This window comes from Limulus polyphemus, unplaced genomic scaffold, assembly GCF_000517525.1.
Source record: "Limulus polyphemus unplaced genomic scaffold, Limulus_polyphemus-2.1.2 Scaffold1304, whole genome shotgun sequence".
Taxonomy (NCBI): Eukaryota; Metazoa; Arthropoda; class Merostomata; order Xiphosura; family Limulidae; genus Limulus; species Limulus polyphemus.
This window is the reverse complement of record NW_013666914.1, coordinates 70,882-91,338: the sequence shown is the minus strand read 5'-3', so window position 1 is coordinate 91,338 and position 20,457 is coordinate 70,882. Positions and strand designations below refer to the sequence as shown.

At 31.6% G+C, this 20,457-nt stretch overlaps 2 protein-coding genes across 5 annotated transcripts in view; one reads left to right on the top strand and one right to left on the bottom strand.

The window, feature by feature from the left end:
• The window catches only part of LOC106463022 (EF-hand calcium-binding domain-containing protein 1-like), a 28,452-nt gene extending 10,207 nt beyond the window's left edge, over nucleotides 1–18,245 (top strand). Inside the window, exons 6-10 of one of the 4 annotated variants that reach the window (XR_002611398.1) lie at nucleotides 1,552–1,617; nucleotides 1,877–1,981; nucleotides 3,678–3,790; nucleotides 12,405–12,467; nucleotides 18,085–18,245. Coding sequence is in view for 2 of the 4 variants with exons in the window: in XM_022390430.1 (XP_022246138.1) it covers nucleotides 1,552–1,617; nucleotides 1,877–1,981; nucleotides 3,678–3,755 (249 nt within the window). In the remaining 2 variants the exon portion in view is untranslated. Of the gene's footprint in view, nucleotides 1–1,551; nucleotides 1,618–1,876; nucleotides 1,982–3,677; nucleotides 3,791–5,078; nucleotides 6,773–8,860; nucleotides 11,724–12,404; nucleotides 12,702–18,084 lie in introns of those variants that run through there. The other 3 variants (XR_002611397.1, XM_022390430.1, XM_022390429.1) reach the window with 3 other exon arrangements.
• Nucleotides 13,586–14,021, bottom strand: LOC106463025 (cytochrome b-c1 complex subunit 6, mitochondrial-like). Its single transcript, XM_013922995.2, has one exon. It carries the CDS (start codon nucleotides 13,870–13,872, stop codon nucleotides 13,609–13,611), a length of 264 nt encoding a protein of 87 aa, XP_013778449.1. The 5' UTR covers nucleotides 13,873–14,021; the 3' UTR covers nucleotides 13,586–13,608.
• Nucleotides 18,246–20,457: the final 2,212 nt, after the last annotated feature.

Genomic DNA, 20,457 nt, shown 5'->3' with positions numbered 1-20,457 from the left:
TCATATAAATATATATGTATATATATATATATATATATGTGTGTGTGTGTGTATATTTATCTATTTATATTATAAGTGATATAATTTGATACCACAAGTAGCATTTATATCATGCTTATATTCTAAAAGAAAATTATCACTGTATATTATTAAGGTTGCCTATACCAAAGAAATGTGAAAAATTAATTACAAACTACTTTTTGTGGTTAAACCATGAATATCTTTAAATACTGATAAACTTTTCTCTGCCCTACACTCATGTTGTTCATTATATCTCTCTTGCACAGTTTGGGTACGTGTACCTCTTTGGTCCTAAAAGGATTTACATGAAGAAAATTTTATCATCATTTTTATGAGTGCCACATTACCCAAGAATGGACCCTTGGGCACACAAAAAAAAGGTCCCCAACTCTATCATATCCTTTTTCAATTATGACAGAAATCACCTGTGTGAAAAACAGTATGACGAAATCAGTCAAAACATTCTACGTGGAATCTATCTCACACATCGCACCACACACTAGACCTAGGCATTCTTGAATAGGAGACAATCTCAATTTTTCACCAAAAATGATAAAATGATTTTTATAAAATGATCCAATTACATACATTTATCAATTAATGAAATATAATTACAGTAATGTAAAAACTATAAAAATTATAATTTTTAATATGTGTGCATATTGATTTTTGCCAAATTCAGTTCAAATATAAAATGTGAGTCAAAAATGTTTTTGGTGAAGGCATATATAAAATAAAGACACTCATGTAAGAATGTTAACATAGAATATGGTTCAAATTGTTTTTTTCTGGGCTCCTTTGAACAAGGGCCTAGTGGATAATCTGGTCATATCAGACTAAAATAAAATATGTTATGTCATCATCAGTAATTCTGTATGAGTTTAATTCATTAATGCATATTATAAAGTTGAATAAATATAATGGTTTGATATTCTTTTAGGGTACATACACTGGTATGCTGAAGATGCACTAAGATTATTGCTACAACACCACTCACAACAATTTAACCAGGACATAGAAAACAACTTCATAAAAAGAATACCATAAAATTGATATTTTGTGGCCATTTTGATTTTCTTTTTATTATTTCGAAAACAGAATTCCAACAATTCAGAAATGAGTAGGGTAACAAGCAATTTTAAATTTTGTAAAAGAAAATTATGCAAAAACAGTAAACTACTGTTTCCAACATTTACACCAAAATGTCTCATGATTTTTATCCAAGCCCTTCTTCAATAAATCCTTCTAGTCCTAAAAGCATATACCAATTTTGTGAAGAAGTGATTTCATTTTTCATGTGTCTTTGAATAATACTTCGAATGTAAATCATCATGAGTATTGCCAACAGAGAATTAGATCTTTGATTGAATCCTCACTTTAATATCTTTAACTGGCACTATATTGCAGTTATTTTAGTATTTAACAATGAAAGTGCTTTCTTGCTCCTCTCTTTCTGGAAAAGCCTTTTTTTAAAGTGTTTGACATTTACTGCACTCCTTTTTTGTTCTTAAAAGGTGTTTAATTTTGTAGCAGTTAGCTGAAGAGGATCCTGATGAGGGGATCAAAGACTTGGTTGATCTCACCCTTAAGAAAATGGTATGTTTGAGTTTGTTTTGCTACTATAGAACCTCCAGTTTATTTCTCTAATCAAAGGTAATCCATTGCTGTTTGATATAGTGAGTGGATGGAGATATATGTTTGTGTCATAGCTTACATCAGCTTATTCCGTTTCATTTCAAGACAGTACAATACTACTGTGAAGCCTATGGTGAAACAGGGAATGAAATTGTATTCAGAATTGATTTAATAACTATGCTTGCTTACGAATTAAGTCAATACTCTTTCAAAATTTCAGGATTATGACCGCGATGGACGGTTATCAGCAGATGACTTCAAAAGATCTGTACAAGAAGAACCTCTTCTCCTTGAAGCATTTGGGCCATGCCTTCCTGATGATAAGGTATGTGAATTTGACATAACTAGACTGCTTAAAAACCAAAGTCTATACTCAACAGACATGGAACTTTTTGTGTACGTTTGTGATCTGAATATGTTTAGGAATTGTTAACATAGAAATGCACTCATTTTGTAATGAGGACATTACAATCTAATTTTGCTTCATGCTTTAGGAGAGAATAAGAATTAAGGTTTTTTGTAAGGAAATGCACATTATTACTACTTCATTTGAAAGTTATTTCCACTATATCCTAAAAGTATAGAAATCATTTAAGTATACAATATAAGAGATTCATAAAGTGCAAAACTATTCATTTTCACTAGAGGCTCCAATTAAGATAGTTTATTAGCATGTCTTTTTAACAAGCGACACTTTCCAAATGATTATTTAATGGGCCTTCTGTTTACAAATGAAATAAAAAAAGGAACTTGCAATTAAAAAAAAGAAGGGTTTATAAAAATATTTATTAACCTACGTAAATCATTTATATCTGTGATTTTAATGTAGTGCAATTAATTCTAATCAGGAGGAATGTAATTCTAAAAGTGTTTTCCAAATTGTTAAAGTGGGTTTTAGAAATATCTTTAGCATCACAGAAATAAGCGTTAAAAATACTCAAGTTGGTAATGAAGAATAACTTAACTCCAATACTACTGATCATTTTGTTGAAAAAGATAAGTTTGATATTCCCAATAGGTGCAACTGTATCACAACAATGATTCTGTTATCCATCAAAATCAATTTGTGTGCATTATAATAAACTACACTAGAATAAGAGAGATTAATTTTAAATATAACTGTCAAATCACTGAATAAATCACCAATGAGTTAAATTGCATCAAGCATTTATTAGATATGGGAAAAAAAGTAACCAGCTGAATTTATTTGACTCGAATTTTCAGAGAATGATTAGATTAAATTTCCTCTCACATTTCTGATACTGTTCGATTTCATGAAATATTTAATTTGTATAGTTATTGTCTAGATTTAGGGCTATCAGATATATCAGAAGTAATATTTTTTATACTGTGGCATTACTAAATAATGATCGTAATATTGTAAACAGCCAATGTTTATATGTTGAAGGGATTTATACCAAATTATCATTTGGCAGATACTGAAATGTTGTTTTAAAATGTTCAAAAACTGAAGTGTATAGGTGATAACTTTGTAGAGTAACATTTCATCATAATTTGATTTTCTTATGACAGTTGTATTGCCACTGCTAAACATTATGGAGGTTATGCTCCTTATAAATGGTACTTACATTTTGTGACATCACTTATTAAGAATCAAAATGTTTCTTAATAAGCAAATTTAAAAAAGTCTACCCTACAAAAGTTATTTTTATTATGTGATAAAGTTTCTCATTTAAACTAACTTACTTGTAATTCTAATCATGCTTCTTTGGGATAACATGCTAAAATTACACACAGTTAGTGGTTTGAACACACCTATTGGTATTTTTTTAGATTATGATATTCTATGATATACGATAACAGTCATAATGTCCTTGATAACACTTCTGTGCAGAGTTAAAAATAAGAACAAACAAATATTCCATTTATATATTTTACTGTTCTCAGAATATAGGGTACAATTGTTTCAGAAGTCAGGAAATAAGGCTCACAGTAATTATATCATTGAGATGCTACTTTTGTGTATGTTTAAATAGACTGTTGAAATTGCTTACTTGCAGGTTCGTGAAGCCTTTCTAGCTACTTTCACTCAAACAAAAATGGACACATCCGATTCATTAGGACTTTCCACACTCTAAATCTGCATGAAGGGTAGTAAACATCAGGCACTTTTGTATGTATATTATTAACATGTTTTAGAGCATATTAACTAAAAACAAAATTTGAGTAACTAATATTTGCCTAATAGTAATATCCTGTAAGAGAGAATCTGTATGTTTACCAAAATACTATTACTGTCAGTATTACAAGGTAGCTTGATTCCGATTAGTCAGGAAAAATAAGTGAAATTTAATAGAAAACTGTGTGATACCATTTCTACATAGATTTGTTTTTACCTAACTTACACAACCAGTGATGTCTAGTGCTTTTGGGATTTTAATCTGCAAAGTACGTTCTAAAAATTACTGAAAAATCCTTATTATATTGCACGTGCACTTACTGAATATATTGCAGGGGTGTTTTATATAAAATTCAGTCATAAGATATTAGTACCTGAAATGGCACTATACAGTTTAACACATCTTCTTGGACGAGCTTATAGTGACCTAAATGACCCACAATAATTTATCCAGTGTATCTAAACTGCTTGTAAGTAATATTCCATAAAAACTAGTACAGTGGAAAAACTTTGGACTTTATGCAATTATATTTTAGTTACAATTTTTTTATTTGTTTTATAGCATTTAGAACTAAATTTACACGAGAGTATGATTTTGTTGTAATTTACCCATTTAAAATTACAGAAAATTGTTTAGAAAATTGTGGAACTTCTCAAATAGTTTCCTTTAGAAATTGACAGTGAAATTAATCACACCTTGTACTGATATGGAATTTTCAAATTAAAAACTAGGAATTTTGTAATTGTTCTTATACACCTACTTGTATCATTGTAAAATGTAAATATCTTTAGGTGTTATAACGTGTTATACTGTATTTAATACAGCTAAGATAATTTAACTTTATTTCTGGCCAAATTCTGATATTTGTAGCATATTACATACACACAGAGAATTAAAGGTTTTTGGTAAAATTTAATATCTGTCCGTTTTTAAAATTAGTATCAATAATAAAATAAGTTAGTAATGAAATGTTTACAGTTTGAAAAATTTTGTCAGTAACTTTTGACTTTCGTTATATAATGACAGATGGAAGCTACAAGATTGTGGGATTTTAAGTTTATTTTTACTAATAACAGTATGACTCTGTGGTTTGTACAGTTATCTGATTAAAAATGTGTGTAGTAGTATTTTGTTCTATCAATTCTAAATGACTAAAGAAATTCTTGTCAGTTTGGAAATGAAATTTTAGATATATAAGATAAAATAAACTCTTCTCTGTTTTTTTTTTGTAACTATATATAATAGAAAAATAATCTTTTTATCATTTTTTAAAACTTTCAGTGTGACTCTAACCCATTCAACAATACTTTTAGTACACTTCACCATGCACCGTTCCATTATATTGTTGTACTTTTAAGGTATTTTCAGTTACTATCATTTAAAATAAGTTTTGTAAACCATGATGCTCATGGATCCTTGAAAAAGGTGCAAGCCAAAGCATTGGGTAGAATAAATAAATGTTTAACAGAAGTTGTTTGTTGCATTCTGATATTGAAAATGGAAAAAATTATCCCTTGAAACTTTCGTACATTTTATTAAAATATGTTAGAAAACTAAAAAAAAGAACTTTCACAAACGGAATGTTTTGTCAAAACTTTACCAACCAAAATTACATCTCATAATAGCTAGTTGTGTAGGTAACAAAACATGTTATTTGGAAATGGAGAGAAGTAATAATAATAATTGTTTAACCTTTCCTATTCTAGAAGCTTAAGCTTGTGTGGGTATAATATAATTCTTAAATTTAATAACATTTTTTGACTATTAAATGTATACACAATGTTCAACTTATTATAGCAATTGATCTAACCATTTTATTTTTCATATTTCTGTCAATTTACCTTTCTTTATATAATTGGAGGTTTTTGTTTTTTTTTGCTAGTTTAAAACAAAATTATGACACTTTTTTTTATATATAAAGCTGTTGCAGTTGAAATAACCAACATTTACATACTTCTGTTTAATTAGTTTAGGATATATCTATAGTCAGGCACATTCAGTAATTTTTCTAAATTTTTGTGCAGGTGTTCTGCATGTGGTTTTGACATTCTTGTTAGTCAGATGCCTAAAGGTTATGAATTTGTGCTAATCTTTTTACTTAGGTAAGGATTACATACAGCAACAGCTATCTCATAAAAGCTTGTATCAAGTTTGCCCTGTGTCCACTCCCTGGGTAGGGAGAAGCTCATCTCAAAGGGCTTCACAGATACTTGTACAAATTGGTATGAGCTGGGGGAGTCCTCTCCCTTGAATATGTTATTTGGAATAGTTGTGACACAAGTAACCCAAAGATTTATAAGATATCTCACTTGGACCTGTCTTCAACTTGAAAGTGCAGTATCATTCTTTCAGTCATTGATCTGTGCAAGTGTGATAATTCTTGCCATCCTTTTCTGGTGCAGATGTTTGTTTGGAAAAACCTCTCTAGTCTTATCAGTTTGAGAACAAATAATTAGAAGCAGTTAGTATGGTAAGTACACATACTTAGTGAATAAATATATTATTTGCTCACTTGTGTTTTTTCATTTTGCTTTTCCTGTGCTTGTTTATTTTCTGCATAACATTTCCAGAATCTGCTGTATATATCAACCAACTAGATCATAGGGCTAGTTTCAAAACTAATTTATAATGAACTGATAAAAAAAAACCATTAGTATGAAATGGTGAAATATAGTGGTACGATTACTTTTATTTTTTCATAAGTTAAATATATCATAACGTAATTTATATATGTAGACAGTGTTTGGAACTTAAAGTTTTGAACTAGTATGTGGATTGATATCTTTTAGTTATATTTTATACCTCTGATGTAAAAATACTTTTTTTTCCTTAACAACATATTTTTATAAAATGTATATACATTTAAACATATTCTTCAAGTTTATTATATCCTTGAATAATTAATGATTCAAAACTGGTATATTTTCTATAATGTGTGATCAGAGTGGTGTCCATAATTGTGAGAAAATCTAATATCACAAATTACACAAACTATTGCTGTTTCTTTTTTTTTAATGATTTAAAGCTTTTTAATTATTCATTTTATAAAATTGTCTAATCTGAATAGTTGAAATTTGAGCTCGTACGTCAGGTATGAAGTACTTCAATATATTTGTCCATTCTAGAAAAGTTAACTCCAATGCTGATTCACTAGAATATTTCCCATTTTCTTGCAACGCCTGTTGTGTTATGGTGAACCCTTCTGAACCTAAAAAAGTAAAAGAATAACATTATCTTCAATTGAGATTTCCTCATTAAAACATACAACTTTAGACTGTTGAAAAAAAGTTTTATATGAACAATTTCTTTGTGCTAAATGCAGTAGCACGTTGCCAGAGATGATAGCTGTAGCACCACGGGCAACGTGCTATGAAAATGGTGAAGGAAAAGTTATAAAGGAAAATGAACTGCACCAGAGTACACCCATTAGTGATAGTTTACACTATTATTGGTTGTAATACAACCAATCAGAAAGTGCCACACCAGTATAAAGCCCATAAAAGTACAGCTGTGTCCAGCCATGGCTCTCAGGACTGTGAAATACCACATGACAAGTACATGGATGAGAGTTTTACTATTTTCGAAGGAAGTCCAATATTTAGCAGCTGTATGGGAAGTTCATGAGATCTGTGTAAATTAACTGAGAAAATAATGGAGGGGAGGGTTTGACAGACTTCGTTGTACATGTGAACATGAATACAGGCAGACAAGGCTTATATTTTGCTTAGCCTAGAGCTTGGACCATTTGGACTGGTACACAGTGAAACATTCAGCCCAGCTGCATCTTTGTTTGGGTAACACTATATAAGAAATAGACTACTGTATAATGATATATGGCATTTGGTTGGTTTTGAAGATCAATTTCAATAGCTCTGGACAAATCATGCATTGCAATACAAATACCTTCTGGACATATCACATCCCAACACGACCAATTAATTTTCAATTTACCTGAAAATGTGCCAAGAGATCACTGCAGTTGTCATTAACTCAGTTATGTTGTTACTAGATCTAAAGCTTTGCATTTTAGAACTAGATCTGGTATTATTTAGACCTAGCTTCTAAATCTATATTTGCTCAGTCAAACAATATACAAAAAATATCCCTTTCCACTGTTGGCATCCATTATTGTGATTTGTATTAAATCTATCAATTAATAATCAAACATATTAAAAAAAAAAAAAAAGAACGATTCTTCTTATGACAAATTGTACAAAGTGTTCATACCTCATGATCCCTGATTGATTGTGTCTGAACACCACTCACATATTGCTTTTCTCAGAGCATTGATATTCTTAATGCAATTACTGAGTTTAATGGTTGTAAGGCTGCTTGTTAAGTTTGGTTTTATTTCTTGTTACACCTACATCCAGTGAAATTTATTTTCAATTCTGCAGTCAATTTCTTTTATTCTGAGTCCCACACATTGATAATGTTCATGCTGCCTACACAAAAGAGTACTTGTATGGGTTCACAACTGACCTACAGTGGCCAGTGTCCAAGTTTGAACAAAGGGTTTGAGGGCAAAAACTTCTATCTACCCAGTAGTAAGCAGAGAACCTCTATTACTAAAATTTAACAGGATGGGATTTTGCAGACATTTTGTACTGTTTGGAAAATTCTTTGCAGTCATCTTATTTATTTTATATACACCTATGAAAGAAAATAGTTTTGTACTATGGGTTTTAAGATTACTGCGTAAGTTATTATCATGATACAAATATTATATAAGACTGAATCCAGTTATTATGTGAACATTATTGTTAATATACCTTACAAGGAAGAGAGCCATTGAGGTTCATGTAAACCAAAAAAAAAAATTTGAAGAAGATCGAACTGCGAAATACAAACTACACCCTATGTTCAATTGAAATTTGTAAAGGAAATAATATAAGTTTTACCGACATAAAAAAAATATTGTGCTCTTTCAGATATTAATAAATAATGATTTGCATAGCATGTACATTTCCTTCTTTTTTTTTGTATTGATTTTAAAGTTTTTTATACTCTTAGATGTATGATAAAAACAGCAAGTTTTAAGTGTCAAATACATATTTTTCTAGACTGGACCTGGTTGTGAGACCATTCCTACAATTATGCCCATCCATGACTGTGTAGCAAACATGCAGGTATGAACAGTTCAATACGACATTGTATGAATGCACTTCAACTGAAGTTACAGTACAGCTATTAAAAGAAGTTTAACGATTAGCATCCTGTACATTTATTCTTTTTCTAACTTTTAGCTGTTGAAAAATACAAAAGTTAGTATAACAAGTGCATGGTATGAAGTATGCATTTATTAGGATTTTAGTAGCAATGGTATTAGTTTGCTTGATAGTATAAGCAGTAATGATGTTTAATATTTATTTGATATGTCCTTAAGTTATTTGTAATGGTGAATATTTCTGAAAATTAACGTGGTGTGATGCATGAGTTATTTAATATGTGCTTCGTAATTGATGAAGTAGTGGGATAAATAAACATTTGACAGGCCCATACCATGTCCTAAACTAACAGCTATAAGAACTACTTTACTATAATAGTAGTTGAACATTTTTCTCTAAGTCTAGGCAAGAAATTTCATTTAAAAAATAAGTTTGTGTATTTTGATTTTAATATTTGTCCATTTGAAATATTTTTACAGTTCACTTTATTTTCAGGACTTTGTTGTGGGAGTGTTTGCAGAGAATGCATTACTTTCAAGATGGCACCTGTTAAAATTGACGTGGCCAAAGTGCTGGCATGGGATTCTTGGCTTTAGGACAACTCTCAGCATATTGAACAAGTGCATCTTAGTGAATAGTTTATGGTTTATCTACTACACTGAAGAAAAACATAGTTAAACACATGAGAACTAGCAAGTTTCCCTTAAACACTGATGAAGCAACTAATGATAACATGATGAGCGTTCTGGCAGTATCATAGTATAAGGAAATCCAAAATTGTGTTGTATTAAATAATTTGATGTCTATTAATTCAACCACTGTAAACACTGATTCTTTTCCCAAGGAATTTTGTAAAATATTCCAGCAGAATATCATTCCTAAGAATAATTACATGTCTATTCTGAATGATTCTTGTAGCTTTATGTTGGGTTCTAAGAGTGAACTTGAAGAGAGACTTTGAGATGAGAAGGCAAATCACCTGCTCAACATTGATAGTGACATGTGTCATCATGGACATAATGCTCGCAAAAATTGGGTCACCCATTTGAACACTGGGCTGAATGACTATATACTAATATCCATACAGACTTCTTTTATGCTTGGAGTCAAATTTACAATGCCAGAAAAGTTAATTTAAACAGAGATGATTTTCATGATGTAAATTTACCCTTAGTATGTCAGGATCTGGGATGTTTTATCAATATTATATTTTGTTTTGTTTTTTTGTACCAGGGTGTACTGAAGGAGAGAGGTAAGAGGGGACAAATCAGCTCAGGTAGTTGCATAACACCCCTCAAAAGGAGGAAATGACTCAGGAAGGACAGGCAAGTAAAAATGGTTGTAAAACAAATCTTCTACTGCAGGAAATAAACATACTTAATCATGAAATACTGTCTCTGCTGAAACAGTACATGTGCAAGTTTGAGATGAACATTTTTTTGGTTCACAAACTGAACCATAAACAAGTTAAGCTATTTGGAGAATTCTTCTTATAGTTTCTCAAATTCTATCTAAAGAATGACAAGAAATTTGATACTGCTAATAAGTCCAACTGGCTTTCTTCAAAAAGCATCTTTATTGGTGCAACGTGTTCAGCTATTATTGTATCTTCTACAAACCCATGACTCCACTGTGAAGTACCTTAGAGAGGAATGTGAGAAGACATACCCAAATTGTGCTAAATACCTTCAAGGGAAAGAGAAACTTCCTCTAAACAAAGAAGTGTTGAGGTGTGCTTCAAAAATTGGTCTCTCATGCCACAAATACTCCAAGACACTAAAGAGACTCCGGACTCTACCCAAAGTTATGAAGAATGTTTCAGAAGCAGAGGATTAATACCAAGGAAGTGCCATCTATATCAGGTTTCTCAAAACCTGCCCTGGGTACTAACGGGGATGTGTGGTGGAGCCATATTTATCAGAAGGGCATTATTTAATACAGAACTACCTCATGAGTTTCTTTCATGACCCAGCTGTGGAAAGTAGTTTCAGCACAATGACAAATATTAAGACTGTAAGTCAGGAAATATGAACATTCTGCAATTCAGACAGCCAAATATAACCTTAGATCACAATGCAAGTCTGCTATGGAAGTTTTTCAAGAGAAAGAACATTTAATCCTCCTGTAGATTGATATATGTAAAGGTAATGTGAGTGCGAAGAGAAGGTAAAAGGAACGTCTGGAAGAAAAGAAGAGAAAACGGAAAAACTTTCAAAGAATCAGTTTAACCTTGAATCTAAAGCCCAAGCCAAGAGATGGACAAACTTAGCTGGCTTTAAGATATCAATTTTATTTATTTTATAGTTTTATTTCAGTTTAGAGGATGGGACAGCCGAGATGGACCAATAGGTTATATTAAAACAAGAAGAAAGGAAAGGCACATAAACAAAAGGTGTTGGCCAGACTCCTAAACACAGTTAAGAAAAGAAAAAAAATCAGAAGTGAATGATCAGAAACTTGTGAATGATTTTTTAATTGATTAGGCCTAAAGCACAACTGAACAGTATGCATTATCACATCAAGTTTTGACTTGCTAGTATTTTACTACTATTTTGTGCCTCTATTTGCTCAATGTTGGTTATATATTTTATAATTTTAGACTTGTTACAGAAATTGAATGATGTATGGGTTGGTGTTTAAACTGTGTAAAATGCAGTTGCCACATTGTGAAACTGATCAAGTCATTTTGTTTGCTAATATTGGCAAAATAATTAAAGTTCAACAGTGACTGTTGTTCTGTATTAATTTTTACTTAATTTTATACGTATGACACACAATATACATTTTTAACTGCAACTTGTACTTTGAAATGATTATAAACTAGTTTTTACCTGATCAGGCCTACAGAATGAGGTTATATATATATATTACCCCTTCCAAACAGACCCGAGTGGGGATTCATACTCCAGCAAGACAATGATCCCAAGCATATATCAAATGTGGTAAAATGACATCTTTGTCAGTGGAATACACAAAAATATAGCTTGGAATGATAAGAGCATTCTTGATTCTGTATGGGCTTATGTAAAAACTGGGAAGGTCAAAAGGTGACCAAGCCACTTGGATAAATTGTTGCATGTAATGCAGGACATTAGAACAATATTCCACAATGACATATTTAATAACTGTACGACAGCATGAAAGCAAGACACAATGCTCCATATAAAACAAAGAGCACCCATACAAAATACTAGTGAATTGTACAGCTTGTTCATTTTTCTTTTGTATTTTCTGTGATAATATTTTGTATGATTAATAAGTTCACTATCTAGTGGCCATTATTCTTTACTCATGATTCCTCTGTGTGTGTGTGTGTGTGTGTGTGTGTTTCTATGATTATTTCCATTACTGTATACATTTGGTTCACAACAAATTCCTGACCATTAGACAGCACGTTGATAATCATAATGGTTTTTAAAATCGGTTTTAATGTTTTCAGTTGATGTTCCCACTTTCGCCATAAACATCAATCCAAACACTCCACATTTTACTAACCTTAGCAGTAAGTGTATTTTTTTCATGTTCTTACACACAAAGTATCTGTCATACAAGATCTTAGTCTAAGTAACATTTTAACCTCATGAAATCGATTTTTATTGGGCAAAGCCAGATAAATATAATTGATTAGAGTCATTATACATTAGAATTAAACTTGTATTTTTGAACACAACTTTCTTCATTCAGCCTCATAGGGTTTTTTTTTTTTAGAAGAAAAATGTAAGATAACATTTCAACCACCTATGTTTGTTATATCTATTGTTTCACTCAGTACCAGAACTACACCATAATAATTGTTAGTCTAACAAATGGCTTATATAAAAAGTGTTCTGACCACTACTGTGTATGTTATATTCCAGTTGGCCTGAAGAGTTCTGGTATTAAATGAAACAACTCATCTTCAATGAATGCAGAAGACATGGTGTGGTTGAAATACTATTATACTCTCTTCTTCTTGGAAAGAGGAACTGAAGAAAGATTATACTGTTTAAAAATACAATAAGGCTAATACTACTGTCTTGTGATAAATAATTTTTTATAATGACTTTATCTAAAAAATGCACTTATTTTGCAGTTCATTTACACACTTTTGTTAAGTTAAGAAGCATTTTATAACATGCATTTAATTTGAGGTACGTTAATGCCATAAAACAGGATGAAATTACACTTTATAAAGTTTTTTAATTTTCATCAATTCATACTTCAGTATTGGAAAGATATTACCATGTATTTAGAACACATTCTGGTTTGCATGTAACACTAACAGTTACTGGTTGGATCTAGTGAAATAAGGATGCTATTACAAATCTACAACGTACAAGTAAGCCTAGAATTAGAAATTTAGAATATTTAAACTTGTATGTATCATGCAGTCATGTTGTAAAACGTGCTAGAGCCTTAATTAACTGTCTTAGGTATTTTTGAAATATGTCATTATATTGAAATTTAAAAGGATACATCAGAAGTTTTGTGAGTTGGCTGTTTAAATGTTAATAATAATAACCAAGGCGTGAAAATGAAATCCAAAGGTGCAGCTAGGGATGATTTATAAATTATACAGAAACAAATATGATCTACAAAATAATAATATTTTAACAATAAAAGATCTCCGACCTTATTGCCTTTCTTTTTCTTTTAAGCTTTGTCTATTTCAAATACTTAAAAAGTGACTTGGAAACGCAGTGATCTACGCAGTGCAAAAAATCAAACAGTTCTTCCACACAGGTTTCGTCAGTGCCTTCCGTGTTATTCACCCTATTGGTGCATTCGTCCATCCTCGCTTGAAGGGCAACACATTTAGCTTCCTGAGCACATTCAGCCTTAAGAGTCTCGCCAGGGTCTACGAGTTCTTCTTCCTCTTCCTCTTCTTCTACTGATTCAGCATGTACCTTAACTTTTTCAAGAGACATTTTTAGATGTACTCGAAAATTATAGTTATCTACCTTTTATAAATTATATTACCAGTATTACTTTATACCCTCAACACGTACGCCTAACTGATAGTATTAATCATAAAGTAGTCGGCCTGTACCTTTTTACGACGAGTAGAGTATTCTGAACATGCGCAAATTAAGCATCTCTTGGGGGGAGATTTATCAGCTCACCGCGATATATGTAGCTTCAACAAATTAAGAATTTTTAGAACGAAAATAAAATAATGATAAAAGAACAAACTTCATTATTTGAAGCAACATAATGAGTTATACTGAACTTTATTATTATTTTATGAATGATGTCGTTATTTGTATATCACTACTAAAGATTATTCTTTTTTCAACAAAAACGTTTCTTTTGTATTTTATTACTGTTACCCACTCTGGTTACAATAAAACAAGCTTGTTGGTTCGACTGTTCTTCTGAAGGATTGTAAAAAGTTAATTCAAGTAAATGATAAATACTTGGTGTTGACGTAAACTAAATAATATTGTGTTATTAATCCTTATCCTAATTCTGATTTGTAAGGGACGTGAATAAAATACAAATTATAACTCATTTATTCTAATCTAGTTCATGCCATAACAGTTGTTGTTCATGCAAATAATAAGTAAAATAATGCCTTTTCTAACACATCACTGCCCGGCATGGCCAGGTGGTTAGGGCGCTCGACTCGCAATCTGAGGGTCGCAAGTTCTAAATCCCGTCCCACCAAACATGCCCGCCCTTTCAGCCGTGGGGGCGTTATAATGTGACTGTCAATTCCACTATTCGTTGGTAAAAGAGTAGCCCAAGAGTTGGCGGTGGGTGGTTCTCGACAGACAAGCCAATTATTTCTTTTCCTCTAGTCTCTATTAATAGCTCCATAATTAATCCATTTTAGCTATTTTTGCATACCGTGTTGTCTTACTAACCAAGTCGTTTTATTTCAATTAAAGCTCACAGCTCGGGGTACTTCCGTTTCCTCCCATACAGCAAATTCTCGGGTACTAGATCCATTGATCCCCTTTCGTTTTATTTCACTATACTTTCTTTCAATTAAATTGATATATTATATTACTTTTTTAATTAATTAATTTTCATCATTCGTTTAATTTCTTGAATAAAGTTGGCCTCTGCTTAGAGCAAGGTATTCTACAAAAGACACGAGGACTGGACAACGGCTGGTATGGACCTTTCGGACTTTCTTTTCGTCTAGCGTTTGAATGAGATGAAATTCAAGTCAATGTTTCCTCCTACGAAGCCCTTCCATTATCTCCATAACCACAAGCGGGGAAAGAGAGATATTTCATTTCTTAGCACCCCTGGTTCATAAAACAACTATGGCCTGATATTCGGCATTGAACATGGCAGATGTATTGTGGTTGACATATTATTGCATATTCTTCTTTGTTGTCACCCATAACTTCTTACCACTGTCATTATGTATGAACTTAGTGGTAATCTTTAAGGTCTAAAATGCTAAAAATTGGGATTCGATACCTATGGTGAACACAGTTCAGATAGCCAATAAAATATTGATAATTTATTGTATAACCTTGAGTTATGCCATAATAATAATAAATTAGCCGCGACCCCAAAAACATTTGCGGTAATTTCCATGCACCTTACTTGAATTTTCCTTATTCTATCATTTTCACGAAGCTATTTAAGCTACACTTTCTTGCAGGCATTAAGTGTTAGCTCAATAAATCCTGGTCTACTTGAAAAACATTTACGTGGTGAGACAAAGAAACTCACGTAGACGTAACTTTATGTAATAAAACTACAAGTAAAGTAAACAATAAAGTAATGATATTTATAATAGTATACAGAGTATAAAACAGTTATGAGCGTTCAGTGTATGAGACCGTTTCACAGATTGAAACAAAGAAACTCACAAAATGAAAAATATAACCCTTAGTAAAGAAAAAAGTAGCTAAAAGATGTTTATAGTAGTCTATGAAACGAAACGAAGTTAAAATATTGCAAAATAAAGCAAACTTAGCTAAATATGCAGAAACGTCTGAATGCGTGTTCACGAAGTGATATGCATGCGGTTTTGAGCGAACTACGCATGTGTATTTTAGACCTAAATAAATCGAAAAAGTCCATAGAAATTTCATTTAATGTAATGTTCAATTTTAAGGAAATTACACGCGGCTTAAATGTTGTTTGTGTGGAATAATTTGCATATAAAAAACTAAAATTGAAATCGAAGCCAGTCATCACGTGATGACAACGACATTGTGCCACCGTGTACCATGTTCGTTGCATTGAAAAGTTTGACTAAGCAAAAAACCAGGTAAGGTGATTCTGAAAGGAAAAGCCAATATTCAATCCAGACTCATCAAACAAAGGTCTTTCTAACGATATAAGGTATGTAGCGTTTGATAGAGAAATTTGCGAGAAAAGTTCTGGACAGACAAACGCAAGCATGTTATATATATATATAAATAATTTGTAGTATACAAATTACATTATTATAATACATATCATTTTTTCTTATACATCTCAATATTTAACCTAACCCCCCACTGGCTCAGCTGTAAGTCTGCGCGCTCACACCACCAAAAACCAGATTTTAATACTCGTGGTGGGCAAAGCATGGTTAGTCCATTGTGTAACTTTGCACTTTACAACAACAACAAACAAAAAAAAACAATATTTACCCGGCATCTTTAACCAACAAAACACAGTCCACATGATCGTGTAGATAAATAGGGAAAAAAAAACGTCTTTTTTTTTGTTGTTGTTGTATTGTATAACCCACGTGAGCTCATTAACAGGAGTAGAATTTTCAGATGTACCAGTTCTGGATATTTTGTTTTCAGAATTTTGGTTCCTGAAAATCTTTTCCAGAGGGTTGGTTTGTTTTTGTTCTACCGTAGTGGGTATGACCTTTTTTTCTCTTTTTTTTTGCGTGGTAAGCACGAAGACTTACCACTGAGCCCATTGGGGGTAGGGGAATTTAGATAATTATTGGTTTTCTTCTTTTAATTAATGACGTTTTGAGAATTCGATAATCTGCATCTGGTTTTAGCCATTTTCACAAATAAGTAAGATGAAAAAATGGCATTTGTCTTGTTCTACTTGCTCTTTGAAATACGATACATCAAGTGGTTGATTCTATTTACCAAATGTATGTATGTCTGGATCTTTCCCGAATCGACAAAACTATGGAGATCTTACCTTCTTCCTCTTCAAGTTATATATCCACTCCATATCACCCTTCTGGAAATTGGAGTTGCCAGCATTGACATTATTCCATCTTTGAATTTTGCTGTTGGTTGAAATAAGTATCCCAGAAATATTTTCATGAATAGGTTTAATCAGTGTAAGTTTGTTTAAACGAATCTTCATTTTTTAAAGGCAACAGTGAAGAAAATTCAACGGGATCTTAACTTTCTGACAAAACAAAAAAAAAATCATGTAGCTTCATGGTGTGGTTCCCAACTTCTGGTCTGTGGACTGGTGCCAGTCTATAGGGAGATTTTAGCCGGCGCCGAAAGACGGCTGAAAAAAATGTTTTAAAATGTACCTACTGAAGTATATTGTTTTATACTCTATATTACCGCAATTCTTCTCATTCTATTCTAGTAATAAAATCTAAACATGTAGTCACAAATAATGCTAAACGTTTAAAAAATATCCCTGTGATATTAGCTATTCCCTTACTATAAATATTATGCATTTGTGACAGGCATACAAACTCTCTGGACTCGAAGTGGTCGAAGTCTAACGAAATAAATTACTTGAAATGTATATTTTTGCCTGTAATAATTTTTGCCTACCAGACTTTATTTCGTTACTAATAATTCCATTCAGCATTCAAAATAAACTCGTATCACCAACTTTTTTTTCATTACAAAAGGGCTGTCTAAGTTATAATATTACAGATTTTGTAAGTATGCTTTGTTTTCAGTGAACAAAAATAAGATAAAATAAACGCATCGAAGTCAAACAATTATCAAAAAATACTCTAGAAAGGCATAGTTATAGTGGAATATATCAATATGTTTCGTAGACGGAAGAAGTTAAAGGTTTTTTTATACATATTGGTAATCTATATACATATTTCCATGACTGTTTAGTTATAAACTGTAGACATTAAAAATGGTTATTATAAATTTGAAAGACCAACTATTTTTAAAATTAAGTGTATTGTACGTTTATTGATAATACATGTGGACATCCTTTACTAACAGATGGCAGCACAACCACCTGTACCTTTGGGGACTGCAACGTCTGTTTGAGAAGCTAGAGAGATTTCAGCGTCTATATTTTTACGTATTCTATACGAAAGGCTACAGAGATGACAGTGTCTCTAAGCGTATTCTTACAGTACGAAAAATAGCGTTTATAATAGTACATACTAAGTGCGAAGAATTACATAGATTGCAGCATGTGCAATAGTACATATACAGTACGAAAAGTTACAGAGGTTTCAGAGTCCGTAAATCACATTTAATTTTAAGTTAAGATCAGGACAAAAATGTGTAACTCCTTATATACGCGAATAATTGGCATGCAGTAAGCTGGTAACTATTAATTTTAGAATGTATTGTGTATATTATTGATGGAAAAATACTTAAGAATGACATCATTCAAGTTTGAATTGTCTGCATATTTTTTATTGATGTTGTAGTTTGTTGTGTATTTATTTATTGTACCAAATACTTTTAATCATTTTGCTACATAGAATTGGGCTCATTGATTAATTTGTAATTTACTTTTCATCTCTGATCTATATATATATTTAGTCTACTTTTGTTCAGAAGTTATTAATAATTATTAAACTAATCTGTATTAAATTCCGTGAAGCTAAAAATATGTGGCATCCCAGAAGTAGTAACTCAAATGGCTAAAGCATCTCTTAGTTTGAGTCCAGGTTCGAATTCTAATCCGATCTGAAGTTTCATTTCCTCAGAAAAACAAATACTACAAATATGGCTCAGCTTTCAACTGATTGATTTATTTAACTAGTTTCTACCTTTATTTTTTAGCTGAACCGATTTGCCCCGAGTTTCAGTCAGATCTGTTTTATCTCGAGTTATAAGCTCAACGTGTAGTTTTTAACAATTTCATTATTTCTATTCATAACAGTAATACTCAATAATAAATTGCCACTCTACCTGTTAACTCTGTTTCGACCCTGCGTGAGATTATGAAGATTTCAACGGTAATGCGTTTTTTATTGTGAAAAACAAAGCGATGAAAGCAGGTTTCTGTGCTTAATTTGAGTTTTTAAAACTTGCCACAAACATCATAAACCTTGTCTTTTACCATTACTACTAAATGTGAATCATTTATTTACATTAATCCAACCTATTCGCTGTACTTCATGACATCACGCTGCGCGAAGAAAACGTTACTTGGATGTCAAATGACACCAAGTGGGCATTTAACAATCGAATTTCTCGCGGAATTCAGCCTCTAAAAAGTAAAAAAAAAGAAGGGGGGGGGGTATTGCTTGCATTTCATAATTTTAATTTGTGCATATTGAAGTATATTTAACTGTAGTGTGACGAGGAAATAAATATGACCAATTATGATGGGATTGTGACCCACCGAAACATATAGATGTTTTAGTAACGCCTGGTGCCTTCAACAGTTTGAAAAGTATTGTGTAATTTTAAATACTGTTTTGACTGATTTTAATTAATGTTAGATTATCTTTTGTGCGTCAGTTCCATAACACACTAGAAATCTAAATACAATATAGGCAAAAACTGAAAATAATAATTAATTTGTTAGGTTCCTCAAATAGATTAAAAAAAAGTGTTTTATAATTTCAAGCAGAGCTTGTTTTACAAATATGAATTTTAGACGAATGACCTTCGTCAGATTGAGGGTTGTAGGACAACTGCCTCCCCCCCCCCCCAGCCATATCTTCTTATATTAATATAACTGGCTAAAATAGGAAAAAATACACATATTTCTTATATTTTATGAAAGAACGAACTGTCTAACCCTCACTTACGCTATATAATTTTACATAGTTCAACATTGTTATTTTATTACAATAAACAAAATCTAACATTAAACCTGTGTTATTTTCTCCTACTTAAACAGTTTTTAGATATTTCATTCTGCTATAAAATACAAGAAATATGTGTTGTTGGTTTTTCATATTTTAGTCAGTTATATTAATATAATAAAATATGGCTGTAGAGGGGCAGTTGTCAGGCTACCTAGATTGAGATATAAAATTATGAAAATAGAAAACAAAACACAATGGGTACAGTATTAGAACTGCTTTGGCCGAGATATTGCAAACGTCGTTATATGTAGTGCTTAGTCTACAACCTTATAATTGCTCACGTTTCTTATATGATCGAACGTTTCTCATTCTTATAATTCCCCCTTTTATAACATCTGCTATCTAAATTTTGTTTTGTATTCTAATTACCCCCCCCCCAGTGGCACAGCGGTATGTCTGTAGACTTACAACGCTAGAAACCAGGTTTCGATACTCGTGGTGGGCAGAGCACAGATAGCCCATTGCGTAGCTTTGTGCTTAATTCCAAACAAACAAGTATTCTAATTGTGTATATCTATATATACACCTATATATATAT